Source organism: Neopelma chrysocephalum, unplaced genomic scaffold, assembly GCF_003984885.1.
Source record: "Neopelma chrysocephalum unplaced genomic scaffold, ASM398488v2 Primary Assembly neopelma1_155, whole genome shotgun sequence".
In the NCBI taxonomy this organism is placed as follows: domain Eukaryota; kingdom Metazoa; phylum Chordata; class Aves; order Passeriformes; family Pipridae; genus Neopelma; species Neopelma chrysocephalum.
This window is the reverse complement of record NW_020897817.1, coordinates 853,767-877,695: the sequence shown is the minus strand read 5'-3', so window position 1 is coordinate 877,695 and position 23,929 is coordinate 853,767. Positions and strand designations below refer to the sequence as shown.

Sequence of the window (23,929 nt, the reverse complement as noted above, 5' to 3'; positions counted from 1 at the left end):
AGGAGCTGTGGCTGTGCTGCATCATTAACACCAGTGAGCAGAGGCTGTGCTGGAATTCCACAGGGCTTTGGACACACTAAATAATTACCTCTAAGCAGGCACCTTAAAAGCAACGGGGTAATAACAGCTCTTGGTGTGAAACAACCCAATAACCAGAGTTTGCTGACCTGTAGTTAATGCATTCCTTCATACAGGAGAGTCCATTAAATTCCCAGCTTCACCTGCAGAATCCAGGGAGCCACATGGCCTGGGAGCAAGGGGAGTTTTTCCTGTTAGTGCAACTGAACCAAAACACCCAAACTGGAAACGTTTTCAAACGAGGCAGTAAAATAAATGTTATTTGTGAGGGTGGCACAATGATCCCAGGATTATTGGTTCAGACCTTGTGTTCCCTGTCCCTGGAGCCTTCATTATCCCAGCAGAGCTGGCAGAGAGGCTCTGAACCTGCCCATCACCTGGCACCTGGCCATGCTGAGCCAGAGGGGACCATTTTGGTCTTCCTGCCTCGCCTTTGTATGCTGAAGAATTCCCACTGCAGCCACCTGAGCATCGCCCCATTTCCAACAGGACACCATAAATAGCAACAATCATTCCAGGCACTGAATGTCCACCCAAGCTTTGTCCCCATCATGGTGGTTCTGAACCATCCCAGAACCTTTCCAAAGGCAGGAAAAATCATGGCAGTGCAGTTCTGGGTGACTCCTTTGCATGGCTTTATCCTGACACCTTCAGATGCTTCCCAGTGGGTTATTTTTCAGCAGAGAAAAGGCTAAAACCACACCCTGAAGTCCAGAAGGATTTCCCATCAGGAAGAATATTATTTTATTTCCAGTGATAAAAAGTTCTCTCCTTTAAGAATCCCTGTTCCACTTGGCTGCCTGTTGGTTCCATGTGGAAGCAAAGGGAGAAAGGCATTCCAACAGGGAGACAGGACACATGGGATGCAGGAGGAGGAGGAGGCTGCTGGAAAGGCCAGTTTGCTCAGTTTGGACCATGAAAACAGCCTTTCTTACACCCTCTTGGCAACGTGCTGCTGTTTTGCCTCTTAAATGGACCCTGGCACCACAAGGAATTGCTTCAGCCCAGGCCTCCCACTCCTGACCCACTTTCATTTCATTTCCTCTCCCCAGCCCTGTCATATGGCAGCAGCACATTATGTATTAGATGTTATATATTATGGCTTTTGGAGTTTCCTGCTCATTTGGTCATCACAGGGAGCCTCCAGGAGCACTCAGTAATCACCACACGGGATCAGACCAGTCTTGTAGCACAGATAACTCTGACCTGGCCCTGTTCAGGCTCCCTCTGTGAGGAAGGCAGGGTTTGGCACAGCTCTCCAAGGGCCAAAATGGGAACAGGCACATCCACAGCCCCACAAAGGACAGGCAGCCCTGTGCTTTGCACTGGGCAAAGAGGGGGGTCCCAGATAAAGTGTGAAGGTCCAGCTCTGCCCAGGAGAGTGAGCAAGGCAAAAGAGGTGGGGAAACCCTACAGAGCATCTTTCAGAACACCTGGCACACAGAGCACTTAGAGAATCCACACTCCAGGCCTTACCTGGTAAAGTAGAAAACTCAGATGAAATGGTAAAAAAATTAAGGAGTGTTCCTGTTTTAAAGTATTCTTAAAAAAAAAAATAGTTGTCAGTGCCTTTGAACCTGCTCTGCCAAGGAGTAATTCAGCAAATCCTGCAAGGAAAAATAGCTCTGTTCAGCTCAGTTCGGGGCAAAATGTTTTCTATTAATTCCTGTCTTAGGAGGCTTTTTCACAGCTTTTGAACATAAAGAACCTTTTGCTTCAGTTCTCCGCACGTTTTGGAGCCAACATGGAAACCCAAACCAAAACTGTGTGGCTTCACAGCTCCTAAACACATCAGCAGGGGTTAACCTCAAATCCAGGAGACGGAGCTCACACAACCAGCATCCCCTGGCTCATCCCAGCACCATCAACACACACACCTTGGGGTATCAGACATGTCCAGCAAAGCCCCAGTGTGATGCTCTGGGCAGGTTTCTCACGTGCTTTGAGAGAACACTGTAAGAAATTAAATTAAAACCCTGTTTTGATTGGTTTTGTCTTGAAGGTGCTCGCTCAGAGCTACGTGAGTTTAAACTGAAAAAAAAAAAAAAGAGAGAGAGAGAGAAACAGGTTTGAGCCTTATCACTTTAAAGCAGAGAAAATAAGAAATAAGTAAAGCCTGGAAATCCTTTATCCCAAACTCAGCCGTGCCCAATAACAGACGTTTTAAAGATCCAAGAAACTGCTGTTCAAAAAAAGTAAGAAAAACCACAAAACGAGCTGACATATTTTCCCAATTCCCATGTCAGAGTCTGGTTATGCACTTGAAAACTTTCTGATTCCCATATAATCCAGCTGGGGACATTTTAATTACACAGCATTTTCTGCTCAGCCCAGGCCCATAATGACACCTTTCACACACTGCAGACTTGTTGGGAAGGAGCAAATGGATGTGTTATAATATCCCACATTCCAAACCAGCCATTGGAGGCTTTTCCCCATTTTTTTCCTCGAGCAAATTTCGCTGAGGAATCACAGGCAGTTCTTTGAAAGCAGCATCATGTGGTGCTGGAGTTTTGCTGCTGATAAAACCCTGTGAGCATCCTCCCTGGGAGGACACAGCAGCAAATGTCCAGGGCAGCTTTTCCAGGGAGAATTGTATTATCCCAAAAAAAGGGAAGATTTACTTCACCTCCCTGTGTGTCAGTGCATGATGAACTGGGAGAGGAGGGATTCCAGCTGCTCTTTTTGGTTGTTTTGGTGAATCCCAGGCTAATTTCCCTCGTGAAAACATGGATGATTAACCTGTTTCACGGCACAACTGTCCAACACTTGTGAAAAATCAAATGTGTGTCTTCTGAGGGAAGAAACAAACCTGGTACATCCCACCTGCCCCGGCTGGAGCAGGCACTGATCCTCTCTCCATCACACTGAGCTCCAAGGAAGAGGCCAAACCAGTCTGGGAGGAGGTGGCAGAGTGCAAGATCAGTGCCCTCTGCTGAATCCACAAGCTGGGGAGACACACAGGAGTTCCCCAAAAAAACAAAAGCTCCAGGAGTGGGGAATGGCAACTGCTGCATTCCCAGAGCAACATTTAGCAAGAGGAGGAGGAGCATCACTGAAGCCCACAGGGGTTTTGGTGGTCCTGCAGCAGGGTACTGCCAATAATCCCAAAAATACTGACACAAAAAATGATGGAGCTTCCTCTGCCTGCTGTAAAGTAACTCAGGGAGATCCACTATTTTCACGTTTGGGCACAAACACTGCAAATATTTGACAACATCAAGGAAACATCTACTAAGCCAAAGGTAATTTACCCAAACCAAAACACACTCAGGCAAGAAATCACTTCAGAGAATTCAGTGATTGGGTTGGCCCCACCTTGTAGTGCTGCCTTAGAGTTGAGTTATAGATCAAAAATGATACTACACTTGCTGGTATCCAGATCTACCCACATTTTAGTTTTTTCTCTATAGACTTGATCAGCAGAATTTAATTTTTCACAAATTTTGCTAAGCTTTACTATTTAACACATGGAAAAAGACCATCCTGCCAGTTCTGAAACAGATCCCCTTGGACACCCTCTCCCTGTTCCCCAACAGCAAAGGGTTTTCTCTCTGCCTTCCACAGCTGTCTCGAGTTAGACTTACATGAATCAGCTTATTGGATAACGACCTAATTGCACATTAGCACAGAAACAAAACACTTAAACTGTCACTTTGCATTTTCAAGACAACTAACTTATTTTTTAACGTTGTCCTCAGCCAGCCAGGAGAACACAGAGATCCAAATCAATACAGTCAAGGGCATGGAAAACAGACAAGTTGTGTATTTTAATTCCACCATTTCCATTTTGCTACCTTTTTTTTTTTAATCTGTTAAAACAACTGATGTCTGTTTAGTTTGATCAGTGAAAATTTCCTGCACTAAATTACTGTTGATGGCTGATAACGACACACGGAAACTCTGTAAGGTTAAACCTTTAAAGAATTAAAAATGGCTGGAAGGATAAACTTTACACAGGCAGGATAAATTCATTTTTCCTTAAATGCAGAGGGAGTGCTTCACAGGTAGCAAAGTCAGGTTTTCCTTCCTCAAGTGGCAACTTATTTAATACAAAAGGAATATTCTGTCCCTGCTTCAGATGGGAAAATGGACTCAACCAAATCCTATGAGCATAATTCCTAATGTCAGCCCTGGCATGGGCTGATGCCTCTTGCAGGAACTTACTGTCAAAACTGGAGACAAGAGCAAAGGAAAACACATCCTTGGGAGAGTTCAGCCTGATCTCTCCCCTCTGCTCCCACATCTTGACTCCAAAAAGTGACAGTTCCATTTGGTGGCAAAGCTTCTGCCAGCGACTGATCCCCAGGAACAGTGAGACTCAGGGGCTGCTCAGAATGCTCTGTGGGATTGTTCCAAACATGCTTTATTTCTGTTTTGCTGGGTAGTCTCTACAATGGCTCCCTAATTTCTGCTGAGAGCACTCAGGTTTGCACAGAAAACCAGTCCCTGCCCAAGGCCACTCAGCTGCCCGGGGCTGGAGCATCTCTGGGGTTGTTTAACAGAACAGGGGCTTGGATTTTTTGGAGAAATCTTAGGGAAATGTCTGTAAATCTGCCTGGGGGATTCCCCCCCACCAGTAACTCCCCATAAACATGAACACAGCAAGAAGGGAGACAGCTCTGCCTTCCTCATTTCAGTTTTGAGCTGATGTCAGTGCTTGGTGTCACTCTCCACTCCACAGGGGGAAAAGCTGCATCACCCAAGAGGACTTTGAGTCACCAAATCCCTCTTGGGCTGCAGAACTGTCCTGGCAGAGTCACAAACCCCTGTGAGGACAATTCTGCCAGGCACTGACAGCTCCTCTGGGTCAAAGTTTCTGCTTTCTACCCCAAAACACAGATTTTCTTCAGGGAAAGGTGTAATTAACACCGAGAAAAAGCCCCGTGAGTGCTGCACCTACACTCACATTCTTCCTTCAGCAAAGCACTCCCAACCCAACATGGCCTAAGGCACAAAGGCTCTGTAAACTGATCCTGGAGCAAACTCCAAGCTCTGGAGAGATGAGCTGGTGATGATCTGCTCCTCAGGAAAAGACCATCCTTAAACAGGAAACCTAACACGAGAAAAAGGGCCTTGTTAACTCTTTGGGCCCTGAGGCCTTGGGAGCAAAACATATGGTCAGAATTACCAGCCCAGGCGAGGCAGAGCAGCTCCCTGTGACCACAGTGCCCCAGGACCACGGGACCCTGGTTTGTAGCATTCATTTTTTTATAATATGAACCACAAAAATTAGTACAAAGCAGTATTTTCTTGCAGTGCTCAATTCTTTCAGAGATCTCTTATGAAAGAGCGGCCTGTCATGATAAATTCAGGTGCATTTCAAAAGGAAAGGTGAATTCTTTCCAAGGGACTCCTGGATTCTAGGCAAAATATGGCTTTGAAAAGCTTTAGGGTTAAATTTGAAGAAGGTAAGTTTTCTTCTCTTTTAGTAACATAAAATACTGATTTTTCAAACAGATTCTATATGTTACTGTCAAAAAATTCGTTTCTGAATTTAAACATCAGCACTGTAGACCTTTAAAAAATAAGTTACACAGCAAAAGTATCACACCTTTGCTTAAAAAGTGTAAATTCTTGGAAAGTCCTCAAAAAAAATCTGCTTTGTTAGAGTCCAGTCTTATCTTGGGCCAGTTCTTTTGTTCCTGGTTTGGAACCAAGGGCTGTATTTATTCATTCCTCGAGGTTGCTGCTCCATTGGCTTTGGATGCAACCCCTTGGATCTTCCCCTCCGTGGGGGATTCAGATCCTGGGCCGTGCCCTGGGGCGAAACATATGTTCCATTCCAACCTGAATCCAACCAGGGAATAATTCTTTTATGTTTATTAATCACCTGCATGCAAATAGGTGCCAGTAAAAACTGCAGGCAGATTCTGTGTGCCGGGCTCACACCATCCAAGGGCTCCACACCCCGGGCTGGGGTCGGGAACAATGAATTCCTCCAATGAGGGGGAATCGCTGCTTTGACATGCAGCGACAAAAATATCACATCAGCTCAGCCCCCTCTGCAGTGACGAGCCTGAAAGGAGACAAGAAACCTGCAAAAACATTCAACATCAGTGGTAAAATAAATTAGAGATGCTGCATTAGGCCAAACAAGCACATTAATGCAACACGAAGGGGTGAGATCTCAGTCGCTGAATGACAACACTCAGACTCTGCTCCTGCTAAATGTGACCTGCCAAGAGGAAATCATCAGCCTGGGAACTGCTGCGGGTGAAGTTTGAAAGGTTTTTAAGAGAAAAAGTGAATTTTAGCAAAATTTACTTCGTCTCAGGTAAAAATTTCAGAGTTCTGTACCACTGCAGCCATTACAGCAAAACCAGAGGATAATTAAACTCTTTCTGGGAAGAATTGAACTACAAAGCCTGGTAGGACTTCGGGGGAGAATTAGATTTATGTGAGAGGCAGGGTGAGTTAAGGCACTGGAGCTGCAAATTTCTTCTGTGACATTAAGCAAGTCTCAGCCTCATGCAGTTTTCACCTATTCCACAGGGCAGGAATGTTTGGCATTTAAGGCTGACAACTTTTGGGGGAAGAAACGAACGTTCTCAAACACACTGCTGAGGCAAACCCAAAAATCTTTGACAAATAAAGAGTTGGGTCTGTCACTTATCACATCCAACTGAGAACTTGGCTGTTAAGCCATGACACAATCCTGCACACATCCATCCTTCTGTGTCCAAGATTCTTCTTTCCAAGCTTACTCAAACATGAAATAAGCACCCAGAGCACTTTTAATGCCAATTCAAGTAGGGAAGGAGTCACACCAAAAACTCACCTCAGAAGAATCACTTCTGGGCAGACCACAAGTATCAGCCACATGATAATTATCCAAGGCTGTTCCATGAATGGGGGTTTCATAGGGAAGCAGCATCCAGAGCCTACATGACCAGGGATTAGTCTCGTGGAAACAAAGCTCTGACTGGTTCAGAGTAATTCAAATATTTATGAAAAGTGCTGCAGTTCAATTTCTCATCAAACTGCTTGCATGTACTTCTAAATGTATAGATAACACAATTTAGAAAAATCACACAATTGATACATCAGTTTCTATTTAAAATACTATTTAAATTCTATTTAAAGTAGTTACGAACCTGCTGTGCCAGCAGAAACCTCTTTCCCAGTAACCATGGCCAGGTGAGTTAAAAGTGCAATTTAAACTCCACTCTATGGGAAAATCTTTGGTTCAATCTAATTCAAGTCAAAGAAAATTATATCCAAAGCAAATCAAGCCTTTGAAAACCTGATTATTATTTTGTAAAGTAAACAGTGGTAACATCTTTGGAAAAATAAAGCAGATGTGGTGTATGATTGGCATGGAACACTTGTGTGGGGTTTGCTGAGCTTTAATGATGAGGAGAGATGACAGCACAGTGCCATGTAGAAAATACAGTTTTCCCACAAAGGAGATTTGGGGAGCAGTAAAACCTCAGAAAGAGGAAAGATAAATAACCTGAATGTGCCCCCATGAACAGTAAATCAAGTTTCACCTTCACTGTGGAACAATTTACTTAAATCCTCTCGGGAAGGATGAGTGGAATAAAAAGATAAAACTGGCTCTATAAATGTCAAACTTTATTTGATCTCCCACTGCCACACACGACTCGTGTGCTCCAAATGAACAGAAAAAAAACAGACCCAAAAGTGAACAAAACAAGAAGGCTGCTGAAGAAAGATCTGGGGGGTTAGGACTCCAGTTTTGTGAGGGGTACATTGTCCACGTCATGGATCCCCTCCTTGTCGATGAACCGCGCGTTGAACGAGGTCAGGTTCAGGATGAAGCGTTTCTTGAGCTGTTCAGCAAAGACAAAGAGAGACAGAAGAGATGAGATTCACTCAAAGCTTAAATAAAAGAGGAGAAAATAATTTAAGAGATGTGCTGTTGCACCACAAAATTTCCATCCTGGTTCTAGTGACCTGAAATGTTTGGAACTAGGGTGGGTTTTTTCACTGCTCAGGAATGAATTAGGGTGAGTTTGTCCTCTGCTGTAAGACAATCCACGTTAGACAAGCCCAGGCTAGAGATGCAAAATACACAGGCCTTAAATGTTAACATTAAGCAGGAAGACTAGAGTAGGCTACAATTTTGGGCACAAAGTGCATGTATCACAAAGATACTTCAAGCAGGACCTCTTTAGAGCATTTCTTCCTGATGTTTCCAGAGTTATATTTGATTCACTCTCTTAAAGACAAGGATAAAGACTATCTTCCTACAATAAAAGCCTTAGTGTCTCAAATATCTGGAGTCTTGTTTACACTGATATTGGTCATGAACTTTAAGGTCAAGGCTTTACCTCAGGTATCACTTCAGAGGCTGGAAAAGAACTAGTATACACTTCTAAGAGGGCTTAAGTGTAACACAAGTGACAGAAGGATGCTGCAGGATGTTCAGAAGAACCATCAGAGGAAAAGGTCTGTATCAATATTATGCTAAGCACGGAAGAAGCAGAAGTAAAGAAAAGCAATTAAGCTCCAAGTTTAGGTTCTGGAGGACGTGAACCGTGCAAAGGCAACACAAGTGCCCACAAATCCCTTCCCTCGGTAGCTCCTCCACATCTGGCCAATGTGCATTTATTACCCTTCTGGCAAAGGCAGAGAAAAACGTGACAAGGGGAACAGGAAAAGTCTCAGCGAATGAATGCAAACAAACATCCCTTTCTCAGGATCACCAGGGCCCGAGTTTGGCAACTCACCTCCACCAGGCATTTTTTCAAGAGCTCCATGGCTTCCTCACGTGTGATACCTGAAAGGGAAAACATCCACAGATTGATTTCATTAGAGGCCATCTCTCTCTCTCTCTCTGTCGAAACTTTATTAAATTTAAACAACTTTTCAGCTGAGCACCAAAACCTCTCCTTCCCCAGCTCCCAGCAAACACTTTCCAGATGTCCCGAGGCCGCCCCGCTCCGCGGCGCTCCCGCCGCAACAAGCCATTGAGAATCGATTTGTTCCAGGGAATGGGAAGCATGACGGAATTCTGCCTCCCATGGCCAGGGCCCGGGCTCTGCCTCCCTCTCCTCGAGTTTATTGCAGCCCCAAATCAGCTCCAGCTGCCCCCGGGCCGGCTGCGAGTCGGGGGCAGGAGGTGGAGATGGGTTTAGCACAACAACGTTCCTGCTGGGGACGAGCTCAATAATGGGGAAGGCACGTGTGGGATGCTCCTGCTATTCAAACACTTTGGGATCAAATCCAGCACTCTATAGGGATGACAAGCCATGGCAATGTACTGCAGGTCATTATTTTTCTCTGTTCCATGGTGGAAATGGAGCGACAGAATTTTTAAGGGACGCGATTGGAAAACAACCAAGGTCTGTGGGTCTCTCAAAATTTGTTTCTACACTTTGTTCCAGATCTGCATCCACTGTTCAGGCAGAAATTCCATTTGAATAAAACTATCAGTTTACAGCTACATTTCTTGCAGGAGGTGGATGAAAGGATTTCTAATCTCAGAGCAGAGATATTAACTTAAACAGCACACAGGAGTGAAGTTGTTTTGTAGGTAAAGCCAAAGATGTCAGATTAACAATATTCCAAGCTTTGCAAATTTCCTCATCTGTACAGCGGGGATGGGGCCATGTTCATTCCTTGGCAGTGGGTTATGATTCTAAAATTAAAACTTTGGACAGGTACAAACACATACAAGAATTACGATGAGCAGCTGCCACATGCACAGAACTGTAAATTAGTCCAAAACCTCTCTGTTGCCCAGAGAAGCTGCTCCATCCCTGGAAGTGTCCCAGGCCAGGTTGGACAGGGCTTGGAGCAACCTGGGCTAGTGGAAGTTGTCCCTGTCCATGGCAGGGGGTGGAACAAGATGAGCTTTAAGGTCCCTTCCAACCCAAACCATTCCATATTCCATGATTAATCACCACCAGTTCAGAGTGCTGGAGACAATCTCACTTGGATTATCTTTTCACTTGAATGTTTTTCATATATCACACACAGAGCCAATCCAAGATATGGAGCAATAGGATCTGGGACTGCCCTCTGCAGATTGATAACCTGGGAAAGTGGACATGTCAGAGCCAACAGACAGGCAGGAAGACAAAGTTATCAAACTGTTATTTATTAAAAGCAGACTACCAGCAGCTAATGGTCCAGGAACTGAAACTTCCTTCACTTCAGTCTAAGCTGCAATCAGGAAAAAAAATTCAGGAGTTGCCTAGTTTCACATTACCATTCCAGCAAGGCAACACTTAAAGCTCCCTTTATCCAACAAGAAGTCAAGTCCCAATCTCTAGCACCACAGCAATCACACCTGATTTGGCAAATGTCAGTCTTGCTGATGGATAAATTAAAAGACCTAAATTGAAACAAGAGAGTTTTCCTGTCCCTGACTCCACTTACTTGGCTTGTAATAGCGGTCGAGGATGCTGAGGGTGAGGAATGCTCCATATCCATGTGCTGCAAAGGGAGCCTCAGCCAGGGCTGCCAGGTAATCCATGAAGTACAGGGCAGGGCCCTCGTGGTCATCATAGCCAGCCAGGAGGAGGTTCACGTGGTAGGGGGTCTGCAAACACAGAGGATGTTTTACACCAAAGCACTGACAGCTCAGCCTTGGGATCCTGACTCCCTGTGGCACCTGGAGAGCAGCAGGTCCCACAATCCCTTCCCATGACATGCTGCACCAGCCCTGCCTGCAGCACATTGTGGCTCTCAACCTAAAAACCACCAGGTCTTCTGGCAACATGGGCTGCACGAGCAAATAAAAACATAAAACTCCGATTCTCCTGAAAACCGGTGTGTTTGGGGTTTTTTTACAGCTTTCACAGCACACACTCCAACTCCAATGTGGTTTTCACACCAGATTCTTTCATCTCAGCATAAAACATAAAGCATTTTACTGTCGACACGTGAGCACAACACGAACATTTTGCAGTTTCTAAGAACTCTTTGTTCATTTAACCTGCTCTTTGCTCCTTTCCCAGTCCCCTCCCGGTGACCACGGCCCGTTCCAGGGCACATAAAACCTCTCACACAGTTACACACAGGGTCCTGTTCACTGGCAATTTGATTTTTTTATTGCATGTACCAAGTTTAATCTTTGGCAGTCTCCTCTCATGTTCTGGGTTTAGTGTTCCACCATCGTGAATAAATCAAACATCCCCTCTTCTCCCACATCTCCTTCCAAGATCTGTACTTTGTAAGACCATGAAACACACGTGCACTGTATTATTTTTAAATGTAGGCTCAGAAAAAAATGTGGGAATTGTGTGTATTTTTAAAAGCAGCTCTTATATAGTTCCAGTATTTTCATATCTACATAATGTTTCTCATTAAATTAATTGTACTAACAGGATATCTCTAAACTGCTGGAAAGCCTGGATCAACAAAGCAACAAAATAAGAAAAAAAATGATGATGCAACCAACAGATTAAAAAAGCAAACAGAATTTTACCCTAAAGCCAAAACATTAACTGTATCATAGGAAAAAGTTCATTTTGATACTAAGTACAGTGAATTTTCATGCAAGAAAAAAGTAAATCACAGGACACTGTATTTTTACTTTCAGACAGAAAGCAAGAATAAAGCAGGCTGCAGTTATATATCAAACATCACTGTAAATGGTGTGATTTAATCTTCAAAGCATCCAAGAATATTTGGAAAGAAGTTACCACGCAGCTGTATTCGTTTAATTAGGCTGTATTTCATCATTTATTTATTCTGAAACATCACACAAGTTGATATTTAAGAGCCATGACACAAGATCACTCAAATTATTGTGTGACTTGGAATTACCAACATTGGCATATGCGAGATACTCAACCATAAATAAATGGTGTTATACACACTTAAACCCATCTGTAAACTGATTTTCAGTTGTAAGTTCTCCTGCTAATGGTCTCTGAGACTTCTTAAAACTCAAATGTAAATAATTATCCCCCATGCCTTGTTACTGAAGAAAGGCAGGATTTAAACATTAGAAAATCTACATAATCTATTTACTACTTCCATGATTACAAATGAAATTTGCAGCGTAGCACCTCGATGATGGGACTGGAATTTCTTGTACATCCCATCCTGAATGCAGCCTTCCTTGGCTTCTGTGACTCAATCCATGCCAAGAGTTCTGAACTCTTCACAAGACTGGTGTGGTTAAAGGGCCACCAAACGAGTGATGACTGACACTCCAGAGTTCTTTATCCCAAACTCCCCTTCCTGCACAGACACATTTCCCAGCCCCAGTAGCTTTGCACTTGACTGCTGTTTGATTTAAAATAACGACAGCAATTAGGAAATGTGTGGAATTCTTCAGAATTTGCAGCTGAAGAGCAGAGCTGTGCTAAAGAGCCCCGGCCCCAGCTCGGGAGGGTGGTGGTGACACAGCCCTGTGACATCTGGCGGAAGCCAAAGTCACAGCGAGGGGGGAAAGGTGGGAGAGAGGAAGTTTCCTGCCAAGTGTGGACACAGGGAGAGGAGCTGAGAGGCTGCCTTTGGACTCCAGCCAGACCCTGTCACCTATAATTAAACAGCATCACAACTAGAGACTGAACTCCATCACCTTTGGAGGGACAGGGGGTTGGTTTTCCTACTCCCCACACACAACCTCAGCAGTGAGTTAAATGGACTGAACCTGGCACCTGGTGAACCAAGAGAGGTGCTGGAGCAGGCAACAACAGAATCATGGAATGGTTTGGGTTGGAAGGGACTTCATCTAATCCTGCTCTCCTTCAGCTTCAGGCCATTCCCCCTTGTCCTGTCACCACACCTTACAGCACCACTCACCTCCAACAAGAGTCTGAGAAAGTCCTGTTGCAATTTAACCTTTCCCCTTCACACACCTTCAGGCCTCTGTAACATGGTGAGTGCCAATACAGCAAGAAACTACATTTTCCCCACCAAACTTTTTCCTTCTCAGCTATTTTCCTACTCCTAACAGGAGGCACTGGCACATTTTACCTTCTGTTTTTTTAATTTTTAATTTTTTTCCATCCCCATGATTACACCAGTAGCCTCCAGGAATCCCATATGCAATTCAAATAGACACTGAGCACTAGTGTCAATCCCTCTGGTATCCCACGTAGGACGACGTAGGACGACGGAAATGTAACAAAATTCACGGGGAAAAAAAACCCCACAAACAAATTCTGATGGCAAGGCTTGTATTATCAAATCCTAAATGCCACAAACAAGTCATTAAGTGCTCTGGTTGGAGAGGAAGGGTTCTCCCTGCAGTGTGGGGAGCAGTGTAGTGTGACAGCAGTGTCAGGGAGCGCCGTGCCCCGGGGCGCTGCCATCTGCACCAGAGCAGCGTTTTGTCTCCGGTAAATAAACACATCTGCCTCTGCCAGTGTCCTCCCCACTGTGCTGCCCATCTGGAGCAGGTGAGCTGGAAGACAGGCTCAGGGAGGCTCAGGAAGGAGGGGAGCCACGGGGAGGATCAGGCCTCGAGGGATGTGGCACAGAGGAAGACAACGGTGCCACATCGATCCTGATGGGCAAGCCCACCAAAAAGCCTGTTAAAGGTACTTTAAATCATAAGTAAGAAATAGCTGCCTCTGTCTAAGTGGGGCAGGACACTCAGTCTCATCTGTGCAGGTCAGATGCCCCTGAGATGAGCCACCAGCACCAGGCAGCCCCCAGGGCCAGGCCCCAAGCAGCAGCAGCATTACTGCTCCCCATCAGCCTCAAAAACTGCACAGAGGTGCACAAAACACACACAGACCTTCCAAATCCCACCTGAACACAAGCCAAAGCAAACAGCAGCACTGCCAACCATCAGCTACCAGCCATGGAGTTGGCTGAAGCCATTTAAACCAGACAAGTCGTGTGGAATCACATCTGAGCAGGAAAAGTTGTGACCTGCAGCTGTGATCCACGTCGGAAAGGAGAACAATGATCTTTGGCTGCTCCTGGGGATGAGTTCTTGGAGAACTCTCACTCCACACACGTATAGTTCTCAACAATACAGCTCTGAGGTTAATACTGGTCTTTATTTGCTACTGTAAAACCTCATTTCAGGCCTGAGCAGTGCATTGTTAGAATGCAACACAATTCATCCCACGCTCTACCCCTGACAGAGTTGATCAACTTCATTCTCAACATCTTCTTTCTTCCTGTTTTCTCTCATATAACACATTAACATTCTTCTCAATGAAATGCTTCCTGACCTTGGATTGTTCAAAGTCCATTTGCCCCTTCACAACATCTTTTCACACTTTGAAAAAAATCACCACGAGAAACATCAGTAATTGCAGTTCAGTAACTTGAAAACACAGCTCCAACTTGGATTTGATATTTACTGAAAAGCTTCATGTTGCTGTTTACAAAAGGCACTTGTTTTGCTAAGTACATCAAACAGCTTTGCTCTATGAAATCACTTTTCAAGAAGATTAAACGGATTTGGTGCATTTGCATGAAAACCCCCAATCTTATCAAGGGCTTTAATTCACTTCACGTCTGCAGCGAGTGACAAAGTGTTTATTGGGCCCAAGGCTGGAATTTTAAGTCTGCAGTTGTATCAGTTATTGATAAGTGATAAGTTTTTAAAGTAAGCAAATAAAGTTATATTTTACTAAGACATCCTTTCAGCAATGTGAATTCACAGAATTCACTGAGGCTGGAAAAGACCTCCAAGGTCATCAAGTCCCCCCTGTGCCCAATGCCCACCTTGTCCCCCAGCCCAGAGCACTGAGTGCCACAGCCAGGCCTTCCTGGGACACCTCCAGGGGTGGGGACTCCAAACCTCCCTGGGCAAATTCACCAGCACAGACAGCAGCTCCCACCTTCTTCAGACTCCATTCCTTGAGGGTGGACACGTTCCCTGGGGGATGCCCAGGCCCCTCAGCCTGCACTCACCCGACTGCGCAGATAATCCGCCAGGTTCCGCCGGGTGAAGTTTGCAGCTGCCTTGGGAGACAGTTCATAACCTGGGGAGAAAGGTCAGCACTTAGTGGGGAACAGCACAAACCCACACTCAGGCTTCACTTCTCCCCATCCCACTCCCATTTTGAAATAAAGAGATGTTCCTTAGCAAGACAACGTCGTGTCCTTTCTCCAATTCCCGTTTTTTTCTGAAAGCTACAAACACAAGAAGGACCCTCCTGGACCCTCCCCAGAATTTGGGGAGCTCATATCTGTATAGATCATGGCAATATAAGTGGCTACAAAAAATTGAAATATTAAGGACATGTAGCTTGAATTTTTTTGTCCAGTATATCAGAAGAAGTGGTAACAGTTGGCGTGCAATGGACACACTAAGAGAATAACAGGTTTGTTAGTAAAATATTTGTGTTGTTTACATTACAAAGAGGTTTGCTGGGATTTGGATAAACCTTTTAATTTATACTGTATAATCCAGCGTCCATTTCTGCATCTTGCCTGAATTACCACCTTTGCTGGACACTAAAAATGCAGAAACCCAGTCCTTTCCACCAACATTCACCTGGAAACCACCCCAGCTCTGCTCCCAACCTCCAGTACCTGTCCTGCTTCACTCACCATTTCTCATTTTGTAGAGCTGAACATTTTTCTGGATGTATTCTGCAAACTGCACCGTGTCTCCAGCCTCCCCCACACACAGCAGTAAGATCTTTTCACTCATCTTAAACATTTTGTCATGGTCTAGGCAGAGAGAAACAACACTGAGAGCTGTGGTCATAGGAATAAATTATTTTGCCAATATCCTGACACACCAGGACTCTTTAGAACCAAAAAAGGGGCTTGGATAAGTGCACCATGACCTGGAACACCACCAAAAAATTCTTCCTGAGCAAACCCTGACATTTAGCTTCTCACAGCTGGTGGCACAAAACACAAGAGTTGTCAAACACATCACCAAGAGAACCAAGGCTCTTCAGAAACCTTACAGAAATATACAGTATTTCCCACATTAGAAACAAGGTAGGAAAGACTAAAGCTTCACATAGAATATTGTGTCCCAAGTGTAAAGCAATTACCAGCAAACACCAGTATGCTAAATAATTATGTGAAATTTATGGGGTTATGCCCCTAACCCTCCCCTCCGAGGGCAAACTAAGTCCTACATTCTAAATATATTTTCCTTTGTGAAAAAAACTATTTGGCAAGCCAACACTTAGCTGGACAGGGAGGTTAAGCTGAGAACCCAACACAGTGTTTATTATATGTAATAATATAGAACAATTTATATATAATAATATATATATAATACAATTATAGTGGCTGAGGATTGGGAGCTTTACAAGCGGCCCTTTGAGCCCCGGGCTCAGGATTGGGATCTCTAGAGCGGCCCTTTGAGCCGCGGGCTGGCTCCGAGCGCCAGAGGCCGCCTGGCATCTCCTACAGCGACCAAACCCCACCTGGAGCCCCCGGCACTGCTTCCCCGCACCTTCACCTGGGCAAAAACCTCCCCCCGGGGCCCAGCGAGGCCTCGGAGCGCCCCAACCCCGCCCGGCGCGGGTACGGCCGGGGACACCGCACCGGGGACACCCCCGGGCGAGGCTGGGCCGCCGGGGCAACCCCCCCGCCCCTATATCTCACCGTGTTTCATCTGCACGATGCTGGAGGCGGCCACGGTGTCGGCGGCCACCAGGACGTAGTCGGGCCCGCGGATGCCGATCAGGTACTCCATGGCGGTGACACAGCGGCTCCGCTGCCGGCGCGCATTGATGACGTCACGGCGCCGGGCCCGAGGGGCGGGGCGGGCGGGACCCGGCGCGGAGTCGGGTCCTGGTCCCGCGGCGGGAGCGTGAGGGGAGCGCGGGGTCGGGTCGGTGTTTCGGCTGGAAAAGACCTCCGAGGCCGTCGAGTCCGAGCTTTGACACCCCCCCACCTTGTCCCCCAGCCCGGAGCGCTGAGTGCCACCTCCGGTCGTTCCTTGGGCAACTCCGGGGGTGGGGACTCCAAACCTCCCTGGGCAGCCCCTGCCACGGCCTGACCACCCTTTCCAGGCAGAAATTCCTCCTGATGTCCAACCTGACCCTCCCCTGGCACAGCTTGAGGCTTTTCTCTCTCCTCCTGTCCCTTGTTCCCTGGGAGCAGAGCCCGACCCCCCCCAGCTCCCCCCTCCTGTCAGGGGGTTGCGGAGCCAGAAGGTCCCCCCTGAGCCTCCAGAGAACTGGGCATAACCTTTGTGTGGTTTAAAAAATACTAAACGTGCCAAAAAGCAACAGCAGATTGTCTCCAGGAAAGGGTATAAATGTGTGCAAGCAGCAAATTCACCATTTTGACTGTTTTCCAATTGCCTGTAGCAACACTTGTTCAGTCGAGTGCTGCGTGTGTAAATCAAACCAGGTTTTCTTTTACCGAAGGATTTTCTGTGTCGATCCAACCCCAAGTTTTACACACATTTTCCCCCTGTAGATTTCCATGCTTATTCCACGTGTACAACTAGCCCTTCTCATTCAGTGGTTGTCTTTTGAGACCTTTTTAAGAGAAAGGTTAACGAAAAATCCACAACCACCATCCCTGTTGATTTTTACTGGGCCCTGGGGTGCAATTAAATGTGAAGGTTATTATTGAATTTTCTTGGCAGATTGGATTTCCCTGTTTAGGAACACACGTGCAAGCCAGTGCACACCCACCTACCTCTTCTGGGGTGCAGGACACTAATCCATGACAGTGGGAGGACAGCTCTGCCTAGCAGGAATCAGGGAATATTTCCCACCATTAAAGAGAAGTTGTCCAGGCTGCAGCATGTCTTAAAATTATATGTACCTTTGTCTGTTTTATTTTCAAGACCAACACTGCAGTTAAGTGTATTTACACATGTGTTTGCTCTACAGCCTCTGTGGGGACATTCCAAAAACAAAAGCTGTGAGTAGCACAGGGGTGCACTGAGCTCCTCTCCACTGCTGGAGAGGGATCACCAACCCTGGAATGAACCCTGCAAGGCTTACACGGGGCTTTGCTCTTAATCTCCCTGTCTGGGCTCCACAGAGCTCCTGGGGCTGACGTTCTGTGGGCCTAAACATGGTATCTTTAAAGAGATTCCCCTTAGGGATGAGCAGGGACAAGCCTTACCTTGTTCCTCCTGTGCCCAGGCTGTGGGCAACCCTGGTGCCAATCTGGCTCTGTCCTCCCCACCACGATGCCTCAGGGTCTCCACAGAGCAGCTCTTGCTGAAGTTTCAGCAAGCAGAGTTACAGAGTCTTCCTCTCACACATTTGTTTTGACAGATGGGTGTTAGACATTACCTGGATGGGGTGTTTGTCCATGGGATTTAAACCCCGAGCCTGGCTCTCCCGGGATGCAGAGCAGGCTGTCAGCATCCCCCTGCAGTGCTGGCTCTCAGGGGCACAGAGGGATTGCTCTGACCTCAGGAGGACCCTTTCACCTCCTGGTGTTTCCCAAGCTGAGGTCAGTGTGGAGGGATTGTGTCCTCCTCTCCCATCACCAGCAAAACGCCTTCCCAGAGTCCTCATTCCTGCTGAACTTGTTGGGGAATATCAGTGCCTGGCAGCACCAACCCCACAGGCATCCTTCTGCCTCCCAGCACGGCTCTGCTCCCCACTCCCAGACCCACTGCACAGTGTTTACCCTCCACCTGTGATGGCAAGAGTGGGGCATCCACTGGAGTGTGCAGGTGAAAATGGATTGGAAGCTGCCACTGCCACCAGCTGATTAACACTCGTGTCTCTGGCAGGATTGATCTTGCAGGTGAGAACGTTCCAGAGACCAGCTGGGGCCCTGCTCCTCGGCTGGATGCTCCTTCCCAGTGGTTCTGCCGTGGCCATCATTGTTTTCTCGGGGTGGGGAGGAGGAAATGCACCGTGAGCAGCTGGGATGGCCCAGGACAGGGTGTTATCTCTCCCTTTTCCCATTTCTCCCAGCACTCCCCAGCAGTGCAGAACACCTTCCCACTGTGGGAACTTTGAGTTCCCTGTCCCAGTTTGGTTTGTCACTCAGACCTCAGTGAGGTGGGGGATCAGCAGGAACTGCAGAGTCCATTACACGAACCCAGACTGGTGACCCCAAAACCTCATCTTTGCAGGATAATCCGTTTCATAAATGTTGCTAATAATAAAATCAAACCATAAAAGGAAAAGCTCCTTCAAATCATTGAATAGTTTTTTTCCCAGTGTGGAGGCACAAATGAAGAAATCGAAATATTTGGCAAAATATAGATTTCTGCAGTGTTGTGGGGCATTTATAGACAGCAACATCTAGTCAGAGCTCCCCCCAGCTCCTCTAGCTCTGTCCTGTTCGAATTCCTGCTGGTCACTGAATTATTACATTTCTTAGTATTTCCTGTGCTTTAAAAGTGGGGAAAGCACAATCAAATTATCGTCATGCTCATTTGGTTAATCACCCATTTAGTTACTTATTCAGTTCATTAATGAGACGCTGGCCAGTGTCAGTGTGGAGGAAATTCAGAGAGTCAGGCAGTTAGGAGACAGGATATAGGAGAAATAGGCCATTACTCCAGCCCAGTGAATGGCAATTTCTATCCCTCTTTTCTGCTACGTCACTTCAGTGCACAGTTTGTTCTGCATTTTAAAAAAACAGCCAACAAACAAACAAACGAGGAAAGCGTTCTGCTGCAGATCACCATCGCTTGTTAGAATCCATTCAGGCTCAATCCAGAGCTCTGCAGAAGGACAAACCACCTATTTTAGGACTCCTTTTCTTCGGCTGAGAGAAATGTGCTGCTCCACAGGTCATAAGATGCCTGTAATTATGACCCCGACTGGATGGAAATGCTGCTTCTTGAGACAAATTCCATCTGACAGTTTTTACAGTACGTTCGTTCAGAGCAAAATGCCCTGTCCCCTGTCACCCGGATTGAAATTATTAAGGAAGACAGACATTTCACTGACAACTCTAGCCTCAGGGGGGAAAATATTCCTTCTGTTCCCCTCTGAAGGTCAGAGCTCACATAATGCAGAACACTTAGAACACGGCGCACACGCGCTCACGCACATGAGGATGGAACCTTCTCCTCAGCCGAGCTCTGCACGGGTTTGATGGCAAACAGGAGCCAGCTCCACGGGCATCTCGGGGAGCTTGGGCCGAAAAAGATGGACTCTGCATTTCTGCAGTGTTAATTCTTATTGTCTGGTAAATAATCTCCTTTCTCCTCTGCGTGTAAATCCCATCAGGAGATGGTCATGTGTGCTCACATGTTCGGGCTTCCCCTCGCACGGCACACGTGGCACATCAGGCACCGGCAACTCCCCTGGCAGTGTGGGATCTGTGGGATAGTCACACTTCCCTGCTGTCTGTTTATTCTCTCAAAACACTTCTTGCCTTCTTTCCCTTCCTGATAAAAGCCCATTTGCGACCTGTGTGTCCCATTTCTCACTTAGGCTGTGGTTCGGCCCAGTCTATCACCCAGCAGTGTCCCTGTGCTGGGGATGTGCAGGTCCTCTCCATAGGAACACTGACTCCTGGCTGTTCCAGAGCTTTTTCAGGCAAAGCCTGGCCCGTCAGTGCCTCCCCAGCCCCGGCTGGATGTGTGAACACGGCTGCAGATGAGCTGTCAGTCACCATGTCCTGCCTGTGGATCTCACCGGCCTCGCTCAATCTAGGGCTGAAAATTGGACCTGAGCCAAGGTGACCGGAGGTGGGAAACCAGCCTGCAGCTCATTAACCTCTTCCCATCCACCCTCCCCATCTCCCTGGTGGTTTGGCTGACAACAGGCTCACACCAGGCTCACACCAGGTCCCTGCTGGCCTGGTGTCATTTGCACCGAGTTTCCCTATCAGGACCCAGCTCCCCAGCACTGACCCTGCCTTTACAGCCTGTCCTAGAAACACTTTCCAAACCAGGGTGTTAATGGGCAGTTTCTCTCCCAACACCCCAGGACAGAGCCCTTCCCACACCTGTCTTCCAGAAACCTCTGGATTAATGTCACCACCTGCCCAGGGACCTGAGGGGACCCCAACAGCCCATCCCAAATCGTTCCTTTGGCAAGGATGTGCCTCAAGTGCACACTGGCAGGAGTGGTAGAGTGGGAAACAGAGCTGGGAAGCTTTTTGCCACATTTACTCACAGAAAAAGGGTGGAAATCCCAAATCCTTCTCTGTACTCCCTGCTCTGAGCATCCCACCCCACTGTGCTCCTGTCAGGGGGGAGCACAGCCCTGCTCTGCCCCAGCTCCTGCCCCATGTCCCTGGCTGCTCTTCCCATGGGGACACCAGCTCCAGCCCAGCATCTTCCCTCAGATCCACAGAATCTTCAAACTTTTCTTTCTTCTTTCTCTCACTCCCTCTTTTTCAAAGTTTAATTCCGAACAGCCGGCTACGTTCAGCCTGACTGGTTTGTTATGGCTTATAATTTGTGTTAGGATTAATTAACTAATTACCGACAAATGTCCGTTGGCAAGATTCTGCTTCTGCTTGTCAACTTGAAGTATTTAATTATTTTAATCATTTACTTTCATCTTCAGAATTTATGCTCTTCCAAGAGCGTTTCTAGGCATCTTTTAATTATTATTCTGATTTTTTTTCAGAGGGGTGGCGAGCTGGGGGGAGAGAGCTGGGGGATGTGATCAGTCCTCATTAACTATTTCAGCGAGGCAACTTCCTTGGAAAGTCATCCCTGGTTTTCAGATGCTGTTGCAGGGAAGGGACATCCTGGACTGCAGGTCTGTGGTGATGGGCTGGGCTGTCCCTTCCCAGTCAGAGTCCTCCCTTTCCCCAAAGGATTTCAGGGATCCAGGCTGGGTGGTGCCATGATTCCTGTTCCCTGGTCTAGGGGTCAGGCAGCTGTTGGTTTACACAGATACTTCATCCATCAGGAATAATCCCTAAATCCAGAGGAGCACTCAGGACACCACATAAGGCACCGAAGAATCTCTGCAGGATGAAAATCCAAGTGGACTCACAGCCACTGTGCCAGCAAGTAAATAAAACAGGATCGTGGGAAAGCATCCATTTAGACAAGTTTTTTATCTTTAAAAGATCATGAATTGCTTAAAACCCACAAACTGAATCCTGCTTTGAGCATCCCACAGGTTTGAACGTGGAGGGCGGGAGCGCATCAGGACAGATTTGGGAATCCCAAATCTGGGGAATTCCCTGGGTGGGAATCCCAGCCCAGGGCTATAGGTGTGCATGGGAATCCCAGCCCCTGGAAGTGCTGCAAGTGGTGGGACAGGAGGGCAGCAGGTAACGGGGACAGTGGAAAACCCACCCAAGGGCATCTTGTTTTTACAAGAACTTCCATGTGGTTGCTGCAGACAGGACCCCACTGGAGCACCCCCCGACTGAAAAGTCAATCTGCTCAGAAAAACAATGGACCACCTGAAAGTTATTTGTATAAATTCAATGTATGCATTTGATTCCTCCCTTCCAAACACACCGGCCTTGCTGTTCCTTCCCAGTTTCAATCTCCAGGTAGGGCAGGGTGCCAGAGGGATGCCATGGTAGGGATCTTTGGTTTGCACCTGCTCACCCAGTATAATTTGGAGGGCACTGGGAGATGGAATGGCACCTCGGCACCTTCCCGTGCCTGGGCACGTTCTGGGAACGCAGCCTCACACCCAGCTAAGCACCAAGGGATCTAATCCCTCTTTTTCCTTCACACATCGGAGCAGCAGCACTTCTGTGGGATTAAAACACAAGAGGAGGAAGTGTGAGAAGCTGATAAAAGACAGTGAAACTCGCTGTCTTTCGCTGATTCTTTCCAGCAGACTTCCAGGCTTTTTTTTCCCCCTGCCAAATGCTTTATACTGCCAACAAACCAAAATTGTAAAAATCTTCCTGTGGTGGGCACAGCCCCACATCCTCCAGTGGGACACACACACACCCCGCTGACTTCAGCAGGAGTCTCTCCAGCGAAGACTAATGAAGGATTCAGCCCCAAGAATATTTCTTTCCTGAGACAAATGAATCCCTTGGACCGGAGCACTGAGGAGAGTGTGCTATTTAAAAGGTTTCTTGAGGGTACGTAATTATATTGAAAATAATTAGGGCCAAGGCAGCAGTATTATTACTACTTATCATATCACTCTAAACTTAATCCAGAGTGATCTTTGAAAAGGCATCGGGGATGCAGAGGATGGATCTTTCTTGAGCAAGATCAGTCCATGATGTTCCCAGTTTGGGGCTGCCATGGGAGGCAGGAGGCCAGTTTCCCCATAGGACTCCCCTGGTGAGGCAGTGGGTATGTCCAAGAAGGGAATGGAGGGCCCAGAAAGGCTGGAACACAGCCCCAGGGTCTCTGGAGTCTGGAATTCCACGCTGATCATTTGGTCCTTTGGACAAACACATTCCAGGACCTGCCTGCCTGTCAGGTGACATCCCAGACCCTTGCCCAGAGACTCGACAGCCCCTGGGATGAGATTTTCAGGGAGAGCGGAGGCTCCCGAGGAGCCCAGGGAAGCAGCATTGCCCTGGAGAGTGCTCGTGGAGAGATCTAAATGAGATTGTCTTAATTAACTTCAGAATCCTGTTAATTAGAAGCCTCTCTGCATTAAAAATTGCTCCAGAGACCAGACCGAGTGGTGGCTACACATGGAGGCAGAGGAAGAGGCAGGTCAGGCACGGATGGATCACACCCAGGACCTGTTTGGGGCAGAGGCTGTCAAATGGCAGGGTTAAAAATCCAACTGGGCCCCCAAGGCTGCTCGGGAAGCACTGGAAGCTGCTCTGAGGACCCCACAGGGGCCATGGCACGGCAGGAACGGGGCAGGACATTTTGGAGAGGCTGAGAGAGCTGCTGAGGGACTTTGCACAAGAGGAGGGGTGAGCAGAGGCCCAGGAGAGCTGCACCAGGGAAACTGAGGCACGAGGGAGCACGGGGCAGGCTCTGCAGGGCTGTGAACAGCTCCTGGGATGGGCTGCAGGTGCCCCAGGAAATCATCCCTACGGAGACCACGGGGGCTTGGAGGGCTCCCCAGCAGAAGGGGAACAGCTCTGGGGTCACCGCGGAGCAGGAGCCGGGCTGGGGGTGCAGACGGGTCCTTGTGGGAAGGAGAGCCTC

At 47.3% G+C, this 23,929-nt stretch overlaps 1 protein-coding gene across 1 annotated transcript; it reads right to left on the bottom strand.

Annotated features, from left to right (window-relative positions):
• Positions 1 to 7,635: 7,635 nt before the first annotated feature.
• On the bottom strand, positions 7,636 to 16,681 carry PSMB2 (proteasome subunit beta 2). The gene is made up of 6 exons (XM_027701349.1): positions 16,543 to 16,681; positions 15,523 to 15,645; positions 14,881 to 14,951; positions 10,429 to 10,591; positions 8,775 to 8,824; positions 7,636 to 7,874 (listed from the first exon to the last, which is right to left on the bottom strand). The coding sequence occupies exons 1-6, from the start codon at positions 16,631 to 16,633 to the stop codon at positions 7,767 to 7,769; spliced, it is 606 nt and encodes a 201-aa protein (XP_027557150.1). The 5' UTR covers positions 16,634 to 16,681; the 3' UTR covers positions 7,636 to 7,766.
• Positions 16,682 to 23,929: the final 7,248 nt, after the last annotated feature.

What these genes read in the sequence shown, in the direction of transcription:
- PSMB2 (XM_027701349.1), bottom strand. Translation starts at nt 16,633, where the DNA reads ATGGAGTACCTGATCGGCATCCGCGGGCCCGACTACGTCCTGGTGGCC. An exon ending in CATCGTGCAGATGAAACACG is followed by an intron (nt 15,646 to 16,542) that starts GTGAGATATAGG and finishes CTCTCTGCCTAG; the next exon opens with ACCATGACAAAATGTTTAAG. An exon ending in TGAAAAAATGCCTGGTGGAG is followed by an intron (nt 7,875 to 8,774) that starts GTGAGTTGCCAA and finishes TTTGCTGAACAG; the next exon opens with CTCAAGAAACGCTTCATCCT.